The sequence below is a fragment of the Nerophis lumbriciformis genome, linkage group LG38, assembly GCF_033978685.3.
Source record: "Nerophis lumbriciformis linkage group LG38, RoL_Nlum_v2.1, whole genome shotgun sequence".
NCBI lineage: Eukaryota > Metazoa > Chordata > Actinopteri > Syngnathiformes > Syngnathidae > Nerophis > Nerophis lumbriciformis.
The window spans coordinates 12859922-12875194 of NC_084585.2; the positions used below are offsets into that span (position 1 = coordinate 12859922).

The following is a 15273-nucleotide window of genomic DNA, read 5'->3' on the forward strand; positions in this document are numbered from 1 at the left end:
TAATTAACTTAGAATTTCATGGCTGCAACACGTGCCAAAGTAGTTGGGAAAAGGGCATGCTCACCACTGTGTTACATCACCTTTTCTTTTAACAAACTCAAACGATTGGGAACTGAGGAAACTAATTGTTGAAGCTTTGAAAGTAGAATTCTTTCCCATTCTTGTTTTATGTAGAGCTTCAGTCGTTCAACAGTCCGGAGTCTCCGCTGTCGTATTTTACGCTTCATAATGCGCCACACATTTTCGATGTGAGACAGGTCTGGACTGCAGGCGGGCCAGGAAAGTACCCGCACTCTTTTTTTACTAAGCCACGCTGTTGTAACACGTGCTGAATGTGGCTTGGCATTGTCTTGCTGAAATAAGCAGGGGCGTCCATGAAAAAGACGGTGCTTAGATGGCAGCATATGTTGTTCCAAAACCTGTATGTACCTTTCAGCATTAATGGTGCCTTCACAGATGTGTAAGTTACCCATGCCTTGGGCACTAATGCACCCCCATACCATCACACATGCTGGCTTTTCAACTTTGTGTCGATAACAGTCTGGATGGTTCGCTTCCCCTTTGGTCTGGAGGACACGATGTCGAATATTTCCAAAAACAATTTGAAATGTGGACTCGTCAGACCACAGAACACTTTTCCACTTTGCATGAGTCCATCTAAGATGATCTCGGGCCCAGAGAAGCCGGCGGAGTTTCTGGATGTTGTTGATAAATGGCTTTCGCTTTGCATAGTAGAGCTTTAACTTTCACTTACAGATGTAGCGACAAACTGTATTTAGTGACAGTGGTTTTCTGAAGTGTTCCTGAGCCCATGTGGTGATATCCTTTAGAGATTGATGTCGGTTTTTGATACAGATACTGAGGGATCGAAGGTCACGGTCATTCAATGTTGGTTTCCGGCTTTGCCGCATTACGTGGAGTGATTTCTCCAGATTCTCTGAACCTTTTGATGATATTACGAACCGTAGATGTTGAAATCCCTAAATTTCTTGCAACTGCACTTTGAGAAATGTTGTTCTTAAACTGTTTGACTATTTGCTCACGCAGTTGTGGACAAAGGGGTGTACCTCGCCCCATCCTTTCTTGTGAAAGACTGAGCATTTTTTGGGAAGCTGTTTTATACCCAATCATGGCACCCACCTGTTCCCAATTTGCCTGTTCACCTGTGGGATGTTCCAAATAAGTGTTTGATGAGCATTCCTCAACTTTATCAGTATTTATTGCGACCTTTCCCAACTTCTTTGTCACGTGTTGCTGGCATCAAATTCTAAATTCTAACATCAGTTTTAACATCAAATATGTTGTCTTTGTAGCATATTCAACAGAATATGGGTTGAAAATGATTTGCAAATCATTGTATTCCGTTTATATTTACATCTAACACAAATTCCCAACTCATATGGAAACGGGGTTTGTATATAGTAGATAACATACAATAGATGACACACCTGTTTCTAGAGTAGTTAACAAAAATGGCACACCTGTGCATAGATAAGTGAACAAAAATTACACACCTGTGTATAGAGTAACTAACATAGATGAATCACCTGTGTATAGAGCAGCTAACATACAGTAGATAGCACACTTGTGTATATAGTAGATAACATGCAATAGATGACACACCTGTTTCTAGAGTAGTTAACATAGATGAAACACCTGTGTATAGAGTAGTTAACAAAAATGGCACACCTGTGCATAGACAAGTGAACAAAAAATACACACCTGTGTATAGAGTAACTAACATAGATGAAACACCTGTGTGCAGAGTAGCTAACATAGAGGACACCTGTGTGTAGAGTAGCTAACGTACATGACACACCTGTGTATAGAGTAGTGAACAAAAAATACACACTTGTGTATAGAGTAGTTAATAATTAATATAGATGACACATGTGTGTATAGAGTAGTTAATATAGATGAATATATATTTCATATAATACACACAATACTAAATATACTGAAGTGAAGTGAAGTGAATTATATTTAAATAGCGCTTTTTCTCTAGTGACTCAAAGCGCTTTACATAGTGAAACCCAATATCTAAGTTACAGTCAAACCAGTGTGGGTGGCACTGGGAGCAGGTGGGTAAAGTGTCTTGCCCAAGGACACAACGGCAGTGACTAGGATGGCGGAAGCGGGTATCGAACCTGCAACCCCCAAGTTGCTGGCACGGCCACTCTACCAACCGAGCTATACCACCCCGTATAACAATACATGATACTTAAACTACTTATAATACTCATAATACTACTTCTAATGTTCATATTACAACATATAATTATTATAATACATCTGTGACAGTGTCAAAATACTGTCTTTGTCGTGTATTACATTAATCTATTTTGTACAAACTTTTTTCTGCTTTGGTCTGCATACATAAAACAATAAAGATTGATGGCCGCTTTGATATATTTTATAATCTAAAAATGCTAAAACAATATAATGTAGGTCGATATATGCTAAGCTATCAACATCTTAGCTTTGTGTTATAGCTGACAAAGCAAACTGGTGTAATATTATGTTAATTATTTTAGTATTAATAAGTAATTAATTGTTAATAATTCATAATAAAAATAATAATTCCTTAATAGATGCGTACCAATAAAAATGAGCTGTGGGTTGACAATGTCAACACTGGTGGGTTTTTCCTGGACATAATGAAAAAACAATATATAATACAATCATTACTATATGCTGGCTATAAAACTGCCAAAGGTATAGATGTGTGTGCCCAAGTTAAAGGAAAGGACAGGGTGTCTTCTTCTAATGGATTCATTACAATCTTTGCAAGCTGGGTAACGTTTGCTGTGGTCTGGAACAACCTGGCACACAATCAGAAATGCAGCCAATATTACATACAGATAATGTGTCATGAGACATGCAAATATAAATTAAATACACAGAGAACATAAGTAAAGGAAATTAAATTAAATCAAATATACCTACAAACAAGGCATAACGATGCAATATGTACACACAGCAAACCTAAATAGCATGTTAACATGGATTATTAGCGCTCCACGCGAGTCAATAACATCAACAAAGCTTACCTTTGTGCATTCACGCACAGCATAAAACATTTGATAGACAAAATAAGACAAAGAAGGCGTGGCATGAAACACGTCTTTCTGTGGCAGCGACAGAGAAAGTTGTACACGTAAACAAACTACGGTGAGTTCAAGGACCACCAAAATTAGTAGGACAAAACGGCGCTGGCCAAATACTGTCATCAGTGAAGCATAAACACAAACATAATAAACAGTGTGCTTTCTAACAATTAAGAAGGTTTGTGGTATGTTTGACCTCCTACAGAAACATTATTAAAACAACAAATATATTTTTCCTTCCATCTTTTTCCATTTTTGAAGCTAAGGATGTAAACAAATAAAGTGCCCTTACTTGACAGGTTCCCATGATTCCCTTTCAAAGCCTCTATGAATAGACTGAGCAATGGAGGATTCCATCAGATCCACATAGCGGACCACCAGGGGGGCATACAGGTCTTGCAGGTGTTTGTGGAACTTCCCATTGCAGAGGTTATCTGTTAGGAGACAAAGATGACATTTTTGTAATATTTCATTATTGAATTGAAGAGTTTGTGAATAGAATAGAATATATCTTTATTGTCATTGTACAACAAAATTGTAAGCAAAACTAATTTAGTGCAAATTCATATGCAATGTACCATAGTTGGCGAGGTTGCCAGCACTTTCAAAATATCTGCTTAATACTTTTACTTAAGTAAATATTTGGATGACTACTTTTTACTTTTAATTGAGTCAAAGTATTCCAAAATAACATTACTATTACTTCGGTACAGGTTTTACCCACCTGTGTTCATGACTAAGGCTCAATTTGAATACCCCTCCTCCACCTTTGTTTTTGCCCTCCCCTCCTTGGTTTTACGTGTTCATGTAAATCAAGAGGCGTTCGAATGATCTGTTAAGTAGGAAGGAAGAACGACGTACGTCCCTCGAAGCAAAGTGAGCTCGCGGACCTGATTTTCATAATAATGACACTCATAGTTTTATTCAGACCTCAAACCTTTGCTACTGCACATTAATATTGGCTTCAAACACAAATACACATGGAAACTGTCACGGCGCAAGCGCATTCCTTAGCTGTCTTTAATCTTCAATCTACACACCTGACGCTGATGAGGCTCCATACTTCTTAAGCCAGCGCAACCTGCGTTCCAGGGCCAGAACGTAGCCCCCTGTATGGTAGAGTAAGCCTACACTTCTCTAGCTCTCTCCCTATGTGCATTCGCTCTCTCTGTGTTTCTCCTCCTCTGTGCTCATCGTCTTGTGTTGTGTGTCGTCATCCCGCAGCGTTCCTCAGTTTCCTGTTTTCAAGCTGTGTGTCTCGTCTCCCCGAATTCCCTCTGGTTCCCTGGCTGCCTTCCTGGATCTCGACCTCTCGCCTGGACACCAACCTTGATGCCTCGCTCCTGCCCCTGACCTCCTGCTTGCCCACGGACCTGCGAGGCTGCCTTGATCACCCTGACTTCCGCATCTCGCTCAACACGCACCTTCAACAACTCCTGGTAACACTCAGTTAAACACAACACATAAGGTGTGCCCAATTCAGGGTCTGCATCCTTCGAAGGGCGAATTTGAAGGCTGCTTACGTCACAACGCTGCGCAAAGACTGTCCCAATTCATTGAAATTCGAAGGCTCCTCCAAATTCAGCCGACGAATGCGCCCTCCTTTTCCCTGTATTCGGAGGATGCATCGCGACTATCCTTTGTGGCCTCCCATATCCCAAGATGCTTTGTGCTCCTTTGTTCAACCCGGATCTGTTTGACGATGGTGGCAAATACGAGCAGCGGCACCGGCACCGGCAGCGGCAGAGAATACACTTTCAAATGTAAGTATCCTCCGCAGGCTAGACTGTCCCATTTAACAACGGGTGACGCATCCTTCGGAGGTGCGTCCGAAGGTCCAGTCTTCTGAGGCTGTGTAGTCCGGGTCCTCCAAAGGATGCAGACCATGAATTGGGACAGAGCTAAAGTCACACCATATGTATCTTGAATTATTACACACGTCATTTTATTATATTAATAAATACGCTTAGAGCTAAACGACGTCCCTGCCTCTGTGCCGTCCCTTCTCCCACTGAAACCGTAACAGAAACATATTTTACATTACGCAAGCTGATCCGACAGCACTTGCATGTCTCGCCAAAAGCGTTGTCTTCTAAACGGTCTTCTTCTTAATAAAGACAGGCGAAAGAAAATAAGAAGAGCACAAGCAAAGCCGAGCATCACGCGCGACGGCATCTTGAAAAATAAACAACCATTTTTCACATCTGCCTTACGTCACTGCTGGCAAATGGTGAGGGTTGATAACGTAGCGAGATTTCGTTCGTACGCATAGGCAAAAGATGCGAGAGCCAAGAACGAGGGTCAAGTAGACATGGGGAGGCTGAGGAGGAAGAATTCCAAATGAGCCTGAACCTCTCATGTCATGTTCAAGTGTTCTTTGGACTACTTTAAGTTTGCTGGTTGTGACTCATCTCTTCTCACAGGTGTGCCACAGCATTAATCAGTACTCAGTGTAACAGATCCAGGTTGGATCTGTTTGTTGTTTTTAAATCCCAACCGAACACACACACACACACACACACACGCACACGCACACGCACACGCACACAAACACACGCGTCTCCCTTTCTCTGCCGGCATCCAACTGGTAAAAAGACAACACTGACAAAGACCACAGGAGATAAAATGGAGGCCAGTGTGTGCTAATGCGATGCCTCACGGCTCCATGCAGCGCTCTCTGTCTTTGTTTTTCTCTCCCCCTCTGAGCATGTGTGTGTTTGTGTGTGTTGGCGTTGGAGTCAAGGTCAGCGATGCACAGTAGGTGCAATTTTTCCTGTGTTCCCTGATTGCCACTCTGCTAATTAGCCACTTTCAGCGGCTGTTGTCCACTTGGATGTGTTGTGTCCAGAGGTGTGTTTGCAGGGCTCGCCGCTGGCCACGAAAAAAACGCTGCTTTGGACCTCATTAACTCCTCTAAAGGCGACGAGTCTTTGGCGCCTGTCTGGTGCTAAGGCTATTTACTGCTACATAAGCGCACCGCTGTGGGGCGCCGCAGCAGATGACCTTCCTTGCATGTCTTCATCATGATACAGCTTGTGTTTAAAACATAGTGTTTGTATCAGGGCTGTCAAAAATAAAGCGTTAACTTGTGCGATACCGGTATTAGTATAGTGCCGTGGTACTAATGATTCATATTCGGTACTATACCAACTTTGAAAAGTACCGGTCCTCCACCCTCTCGTGCCCCCGTCGTCTTCACGTCGTGTCATTTCTGGTTTACAAGCAGACGAGCATGTTCGGCAGTACACAATCACGGAGTACTTACAAGCAGACACAGTGTGTAGACAGAAAAGGGAGAACAGACGCATTTTGGCTTAAAAACTAACGATAAAGGTGAAGTTATAACACTGAAACGCCCACCGGAAGAGGTGCTTTAAGACATGGCTAGCTAGCTGGCGGCTAAAGACCAGCCGCAGTCTGCAGTATTTTAGCTACTTCTAAATCACTAATCCTCGCCTCCATGGCGACAAATAAAGTACGTTTCTTACAAGTATCACCCCTGCAGGACGAGGAATAGCTAAACATGCTTCACTACACACCGTAGCTCACCGGCGTCAAAATGTAAAAAAAACGCCATTGGTGGATCTACACCTGACATCCACTGTAATGATACCAAGTACAGTAGCGTATCTAGTCTATACTACTATGATTACGTCGATAATTTCACAAAATTTTCTTTCGCTTTTTTTTTAAATTTATATTATGTTTATAAACTCAGGAAATATGTCCCTGGACACATATATGACCAATGTATGATCCTGTAACGGCTTGGTATCGGATTGAAACCCAAATTTGCGGTATCATCCAAAACTAATGTAAAGCATCCAAACAACTGAAGAATAAGTGATTATTACATTTTAACAGAAGTGTAGATAGAACATGTTAAAAGAGAAAGTAAGCATATATTAACAGTAAATGAACAAGTAGATTAATAATCAATGTTTACAGTTTGTCCCTCATAATGTTGACAAAACAATAGAATGATAAATGACACAATATGTTACTGCATACGTCAGCATACTAATTAGGAGCCTTTGTTTATTTACTTACTAATAAAAGACAAGTTGTCTAGTAAGTTCACTATTTTATTTTAAGAAAAACTTGCAAAAAGAAACATATGTTTAATGTACCCTAAGATGTTTTGTTAAAAATAAAGCCAATAATGCAATTTTTTGTGGTACCCTTTATTTAGAAAAGTATCGAAAAATACAGAAAAGTATCGAAAAAATGTTGTTACCGGTACCAAAATATTGGTATCGGGACAACACTAGTGCGATGTATCCCGAAAAATTACCGCATTTATCATGTATAAACCTAGATTAATTGCGCACAAATTTTGACTGTACATGCTCCTTTTCCTTAATTGTGGATGGTCATCTGAAAGATGGAGCAGGTTGTTACACGGTCGGTGATCAGGTCAAATCATACGTCAGAGTGAGGAGGCTCTGACTTGTGTGCTCGTTGGCAAATTTCACTTCAACATAAAAGTTAAAAAAGTCCCAATGATTGTCACACACACACTAGGTGTGGTGAAATTTGTCCTCTGCATTTGACCCATCCCCTTGATCACCCCCTGGGAGGTGAGGGGAGCAGTGGGCAGCAGCGGTGCCGCGCCCGGGAATCATTTTTGGTGATTTAACCCCCAATTCCAACCCTTGATGCTGAGTGCCAAGCAGGGAGGTAATGGGTCCCATTTTTATAGTCTTTGGTATGACTCGGCCGGGGTTTGAACTCACAACCTACCGATCTCAGGGCGGACACTCTAACCACTAGGCCACTGAGTAGGTAAATAAAGTAGGTAGATAAACCCCAAACGATACTTTCGGTAAAACCGTTGGCTAATTTTGAGCAAATAAATAAGGTACATCCAAGTATAACATTTTAAAACATGTTCCTGTATGACATTTTGCCAGTGTCGGAATATTAAGGTCTTTTTTTAATGTTATTTGAATTATGCAATACATTTACAGCAAATAAGTGTGATTAATTGGGACAGATCAACATTTCTCAAAAGTGTGATTATTCTGATAGAAAAATGTGTAATTTTGACAGCACTAGTTTATATTGTAGATGTGTAGGCTGTCCCAAAAGTCAACGCTAGTCTAAAGACTACATTCACACCACAGGTCAATTCTTTGCACATATGTGACTTGTATCTGAGGTTTCAATGATGACTGATTTTTCGTTGACATTTTTCAATGTGAATACTTACACTTAGACTTAGACAAATTGTATTGATCCACAAGGGAAATTGTTCCACACAGTAGCTCAGTTCCAAAGGATGGAAAGGATAATGCACACAAGGGCACAAACAGAGGGCGAAAACAGAAGGTATAAAGTAGACTACAAATGTACCATAGTAGCAATACAAAATATAACATATTTAATATTTACATATTATATATACAGTATATAATATATACTGATATTATATTATTATATTATATATATTATATTATATACAGTTTAGATTTCTTCAAATCCGACCCAGGCTTCTTTCATATATATAAATCAGAAATGCATCCGATGTTCGAGTTCCATCCATCCATCCATCCATTTCTACCGCTTATTCCCTTCAGGGTCGCGGGGGGTGCTGGAGCCTATCTCAGCTACAATCGGGCGGAAGGCGGGGTACACCCTGGACAAGTCGCCACCTCATCGCAGGGCCAACACAAATAGACAGACAACATTCACACTCACGTTCACACACTCGGGCAAATTTTAGTGTTGCCAATCAACCTATCATCCAACCTATTTGTCCTCAAAAGTTGACGAACGTCACAATTATTCGCCAAAACAGGCGAGTGTGAAAGTGAATGCCGGACGAAGGAGCAGAAAAGAGTAAGGAGCGAAAAGATGACGCCTTCGAAGTGATTTAAATTAGGTGTGTCTCAATTCAACTATTTTTACTTATGAAACGACAAACGTGATTGCAGCTTTGATATAAACCTGATACGATATCAGCACAAATATAACATGTTTTTTTTATTTTGTAGTCTAGAATGTTAAAAGAGGGTTAATGCTGGATCCTGTCGATGCTGAATGGAAGTTCTTGAGTGGAGTGGTATGTGTAATATTTAGTTGTTATATCTAGATTTCTTGGGCAGCACAGTGGAGGCAGTGGTTAGTGCTCGTGCCTCAAAGTGAGAAGGTCCTGGGTTCGATTCCTGGGCTTTCTGTGTGGAGGTTGCATGTTTTTCCCTGCTAGGTGCGTGGATTCTCTCAGCTCAGTTCACTCCCCCCTTCCTCCCACCTCCAAATACATGCGCCTAGGCTGATATGCAACACTGAATTGGCCTGTCTATCTGTGTTGGCCCTGTGATGAGGTAGCGACTTACCCAGAGTGTAACAAGCTGTAGAAAATGGATGACTGGATCCTGTTTTCTTACACTTCTGAGTTTCATTTGCAAGTATGCATTCATTTCAGTTAGTTCAGGAAATAGTCTTTGCCATTAACTTCATTGTGCCAGTATTGTATTTTGGTGTTTATATTGTAAACATGGTACTGTACCGAGTAGTACTGGGCTCAATTCCTGTTTGGACCTGTACCAGGAAAGTTTGCAAACTTACATTTTAATTATGTAATTGTTTTTATTTTGCACTAAAGAAAACAATTATTGAACAATATATTTCAAATTACCGTATATTTTCAGACTATAAGTCGCAGTTTTTTTCATAGTTTGGCCGAGCTCCAGTGCGACTTGTATATGTTTTTTTCCTTCTTTATTATGCATTTTCGGCAGGTGCGACTTATACTTCCAAAAATATGGTAATTAATTTTAGTACAAAACATGCATCACATTAAATTCAAGTTAGATTTTTAGGGATACAAATCTTTCACGTAAATAAAAAAGTGTGGAAAAAATGTGTAATGGGGTTGGGGGGGTCAAATAAAATTCTGCTTAAGGCCCCTGACTCAGAGTGTTGATTGCAAGGAAGAAATATTCCATTCCATTCATGTCTCGGAAACTGTACTGATGACAGATTTATTTTACTGACTCTGTAATGTTGGCTATTGTATGCGTTCACTATGTCCACTGGTATGCACTTCAATTGTACAGACGCAGCCAACTATCCGCAATGCTATCTGTTAAGATGAATATGTCAATTAGACTCTGGCTTCTCCTTGACTCCCGTTTAGCTAACAGGAAAGGGGAAGCATTCCCTGGGGACAATTAGCACTCCACTGATTGAGTCAGAAGAGTGAGCAGTGAAGTGTATCCTTTACAGGACAACGCGCAGCATCGGTGTACCTGCAGGCAAGAATGCAGTTCATTATGGACATTTCTAGCAAGCGGCAACCGTTGTCAAGACGGGACCATTATCTTTGTACACACACACACACAATTTACACAGTGAGTATGTAAAAGTCTGACCCACAAACGGAACGCGTGCATTTAGATAACGCACAATGGTTGTAACAATTAAAATAATACATTTAAATATAGTGTCAATAAACTGTAATAGGCATTGTGTTTTTAAAAAGGCAGTCAATGTTTTATTGAGGTGGCATTATTACAATTATGCTGTTTAATATGCATTTTTTCATAGTCTTCATCACGGTATCAGTCAATAGGGGTGTTCCGATCTGATATTGATATCAGCAAAAAAAAATACATATCAGCTGATGCTGGCTTGCATGCAAAAACGCAGATGTAAGCTCTGATACATACAGTCCTGCAGTGTGTTTACTTGTGCAAAGCTGGACACCCAGTTATCATCTAAATGTCCTCCAATGAGCACACAAGGTGGGTATTTTCTTCTATTTCAGTCAAGTCATTTACAAAAGGTAAACATGATAGAATATACGAGCTAACAGCTACACAAAAGCTAAGCACACACTAGCACAGAAGCTAAGCATATGTCCTTAAATTAATGATAAGCAGTCTAAAACAGCACATTTGTTAATACAAACAATTATCAACTATTTATAGTTGCATATTACTTACACATACAAAGTCTCCAAGACAGAAGCATATTAAAAAAGTATCTAGTAACAAATGTGTCCGTATCATTCAACTTACTGCGTTCTGAGCTTAACTTAAAGGGGAACATTATCACCAGACCTATGTAAGCGTCAATATATACCTTGCTGTTGCAGAAAAAAGACCATATATTTTTTTAACCGATTTCCGAACTCTAAATGGGTGAATTTTGGCGAATTAAACGCCTTTCTAATATTCGCTCTCGGAGCGATGACGTCACAACGTGACGTCACATCGGGAAGCAATCCGCCATTTTCTCAAACACCGAGTCAAATCAGCTCTGTTATTTTCCGTTTTTTCGACTGTTTTCCGAACCTTGGAGACATCATGCCTCGTCGGTGTGTTGTCGGAGGGTGTAACAACACGAACAGGGACGGATTCAAGTTGCACCAGTGGCCCAAAGATGCGAAAGTGGCAAGAAATTGGACGTTTGTTCCGCACACTTTACCGACGAAAGCTATGCTACGACAGAGATGGCAAGAATGTGTGGATATCCTGCGACACTCAAAGCAGATGCATTTCCAACGATAAAGTTAAAGAAATCTGCCGCCAGACCCCCATTGAATCTGCCGGAGTGTGTGAGCAATTCAGGGACAAAGGACCTCGGTAGCACGGCAAGCAATGGCGGCAGTTTGTTCCCGCAGACGAGCGAGCTAAACCCCCTGGATGTCTTGGCTCACACCGTCAAGAGAAGAATATCGACCCTAGCTTCCCTAGCCTGCTGACATGAGGGTATGTCTACAGAATATATTAATTGATGAAAATTGGGCTGTCTGCACTCTCAAAGTGCATGTTGTTGCCAAATGTATTTCATATGCTGTAAACCTAGTTCATAGTTCCTTTAATGCCAAACAAATACATACCAATCGTTGGTTAGAAGGCGATCGCCGAATTCGTCCTCGCTTTCTCCCGTGTCGCTGGCTGTCGTGTCGTTTTCGTCGGTTTCGCTTGCAAACGGTTGAAACCGATATGGCTCAATAGCTTCAGTTTCTTCTTCAATTTCGTTTTCGCTACCTGCCTCCACACTACAACCATCCGTTTCAATACATTCGTAATCTGTTGAATCGCTTAAACCGCTGAAATCCAAGTCTGAATCCGAGCTAATGTCGCTATAGCTTGCTGTTCTTTCCGCCATGTTTGTTTGTGTTGGCTTCACTATGTGACGTCACAGGAAAATGGACGGGTGTTTATAACGATGGTTAAAATCAGGTACTTTGAAGCTTTTTTTAGGGATATTGCGTGATGGGTAAAATTTTGAAAAAAACTTTGAAAAATATAATAAGCCACTGAGAACTGATTTTTAATGGTTTTAACCATTCTGAAATTGTGATAATGTTCCCCTTTAATGTATCATTGTAACCACTAGGTGTCGGCAAAAAACTAAATACTGCTCCATTTCAATTTAAAGACAGCATAAGTCTGTCATGAGGAGGGCCGCTCTACCCTATACGCAGATCAAGTGTCGGGCGTAGGCTCCCTCGATATGTGTGGGGCCCCATTTTGCTTGATGTCAATGTCAATTAATGAATGACAGGGCGCTTCAGGTTAAATTTTACCGTAACGTAACCCCATTCCTGCTCCATCACAGATATACAGTATATATAACGCAACATTTTCTAAGACATCATCCCACGTGGTTGAGGGTTTGTGGTTGGCTGGTAAGGCAGTTGTATTGGTTGGGTTGGTTGGTTGAAGTTTATTTCGAACCAACAGTTTCAACATGAAATATCACATAATTTAAATTTTTCTTTACAACATGCCCAAAAAGCAGTAGGAAGAAGCAAATCTTATTTAATCCTGCCCCTTCTACCCTTCATAGCGATTACTAACACATACTGTATGTTTACTTCTTGTTCACAATTTGTAATACGATTTACATCAATGATTTTTAAATACACAGTTATTTTAATAAATAGGTAAATCAGTTATGATTCACTTAATTAGATGATTAATATCTTATTTTCAATAACATCAAGACATTTATCATAATTCTTCTTTGTACTTTGCAAACTGGTGGTTTGAATAACCTCTTAAACTGGATCATATTAGCACCCTGTTTGATTTCTTCACTTAATGATAGTCTATTCCATAATTAAATTCCATATACTGATATGCTCAAGGTCTTAAGTGTTGTATGTGCAATCAAATGTTTTAAGTTAGATTTTTCTCTAAGGTTATATTTCTCCTATTTTGTTGAGAAGAATTGTTGTACTTTCTTGGGTAGCAGGTTACAGTTTGCTTTGTGCATAATTGTGTCTGTTTGCAAATGCACCAAATCATTGAATTTCAATATTTTAGATTCAATAAATAAAGGGTTTGTATTTTCTCTATATCCAACATTATGTATTATTCCAACTAATCTTTTTTGTTACACAATTAGTGAATGTATTGTACTTGTATAATTATTTCCCCATATTTCAAACCTAGGTTGCAGTTTTGTCAGGAATATTTGTAGATTGAGATTTAAGTGATGTTAAAGTTGTTATTTTTCACACAAAAAATACTTAGTTTCGTTTCCGCGATTTAGCCAGGAGGTCGTAATTTTAGTGTTTTCTTACACCTTCCGTTGTTTTATGAGTAATTTCACTTGATCAAAACTTTTAACTAATTAAAGTATGTACCATGATTTGTGCTGATATCGTATTGTTTAATATCGGTATCGGCCAAAACTCAAGGCTCCAATATTGGTATCGTATCGGAAGTGACAAAATTGTGTCAGGACAACTCTATCTATGAATACATCACCTTATTCATTCAAATACATAACTACAAAGTATACTTCCAAAAAAGTACCTATCTAACAGAACCTAGATAAATATGAGAGATCCTAAATTAATCTGTGCACCAAAAGTAAAAGTGGGCATGTTAATCTGTCTAAATGCAGTACAAGTACTCGTTGAAATTCTGCTATGTAAATTTGCTCAATTCAAACTCCTTCTAAGGCTCCTAAGCCCCGAGTGAACCTGCTGAACCAATGGTCAGGCACGTACAGCTACTTGAGTCCCCATGCTGAATGTTCAAGATCCCCTACTCACAGTCCGTCCTCAGGAAGTCATTGAGCAGCTGAAAGAGAGGGAAACTGTCCCAGCTGTCTGGAGGCTGAACTTCAAGAGCTGCGTCCATGTCAGCCGAGTAAAGACACAAGAAGGTTTCAGCGTGTTCCACCATCAGGTCTGACCACCATGCAAATGCCTTTGAGATAGAGAAGAGTGGAAGACAAGTGCAGGTAGTTGAATCATTTCAAGAGGTTGAGAAAGACAGATTTTTTTATATATATATTTCTACTGAACAGTCGAGCTCTACTCAATAATGTTATCTTTTCAATGTAGTGAGTCTCCAGGATCTACAGGTAGTGATTTGAGTGGACCCTTTGAAATTCAGTGGGTTCCAAATGGAAAAAAAAAATCTATATCGTCATCTTCTTCTTAAATTGTAGCTGTAGACTCTTTTGATTATGGTCTGATATGATTAATGTATGTATTCATCTGTGTGCAAAACGTATCCAAAGTTAAAAGTGCCATATGTAATAATTTCACGTCAAGTCTTCATTAAATGGCTCTGATATGTCAAAAGGCATTAATGAATCATGTGCTTTTCGAATACCTCTATAACTGATAACAGTTGTTCAGCCGGGATATGCTCATTTCAAAATTAGATTTACAGCCCCGAAATCTTGTTATTGTTTTCATTTCGATGTCCCCGCCCTCCACCGTTTGACCAATTAGAAAGTCTGTGAGTGCGTCACATCCAGATTGCCAGTTACGCACCGCCATCTTTGTCTAGCTACTGCCCCTGCTGAAGTTATTAAACATGTCAGACCTTAGTAAATCTAAAAGGCGTTGTTACGATTCTCAACTTATTCATGACAAAGCCAGGAACAAAACGAGGATTTGTATCGGCGATGCCTTTGAAAGATGGAGAAGATTGAAGGTGGAGAAGATTTTTTCATCTGACGCCAAACTTGCTAATTTCCTCCTTGATAGGTAAGTAAGGTATTTACATTTACTTATTACTTGTAATAAATGGAAATGGACATTTCGTATGAAAACTATATTGCCCAATACAGTCTATGATCTTGTCTAACAAAGCTAGTATGTTTGTGCAACGAATGCTTAGTGTGATGGTGCTAAGCTCCTAGTGTAATGCAATGACACATCGACATATAGGCAAACAGGGGAAAT

The 15273-nt window shown here is 39.8% G+C and overlaps 1 protein-coding gene across 3 annotated transcripts in view; it reads right to left on the reverse strand.

Moving 5' to 3' along the window:
* Positions 1–15273, reverse strand: part of LOC133578319 (calcium-dependent secretion activator 1) — a 291918-nt gene that overhangs the window by 122115 nt on the left and 154530 nt on the right. For all 3 annotated transcript variants that reach the window (XM_061932657.1, XM_061932658.1, XM_061932659.1), the window contains 2 exons: positions 14128–14284; positions 3400–3541 (listed from right to left, as the gene is read on the reverse strand). In XM_061932657.1, the coding sequence (XP_061788641.1) occupies positions 3400–3541; positions 14128–14284 (299 nt within the window). The remainder of the gene's footprint in view (positions 1–3399; positions 3542–14127; positions 14285–15273) is intronic.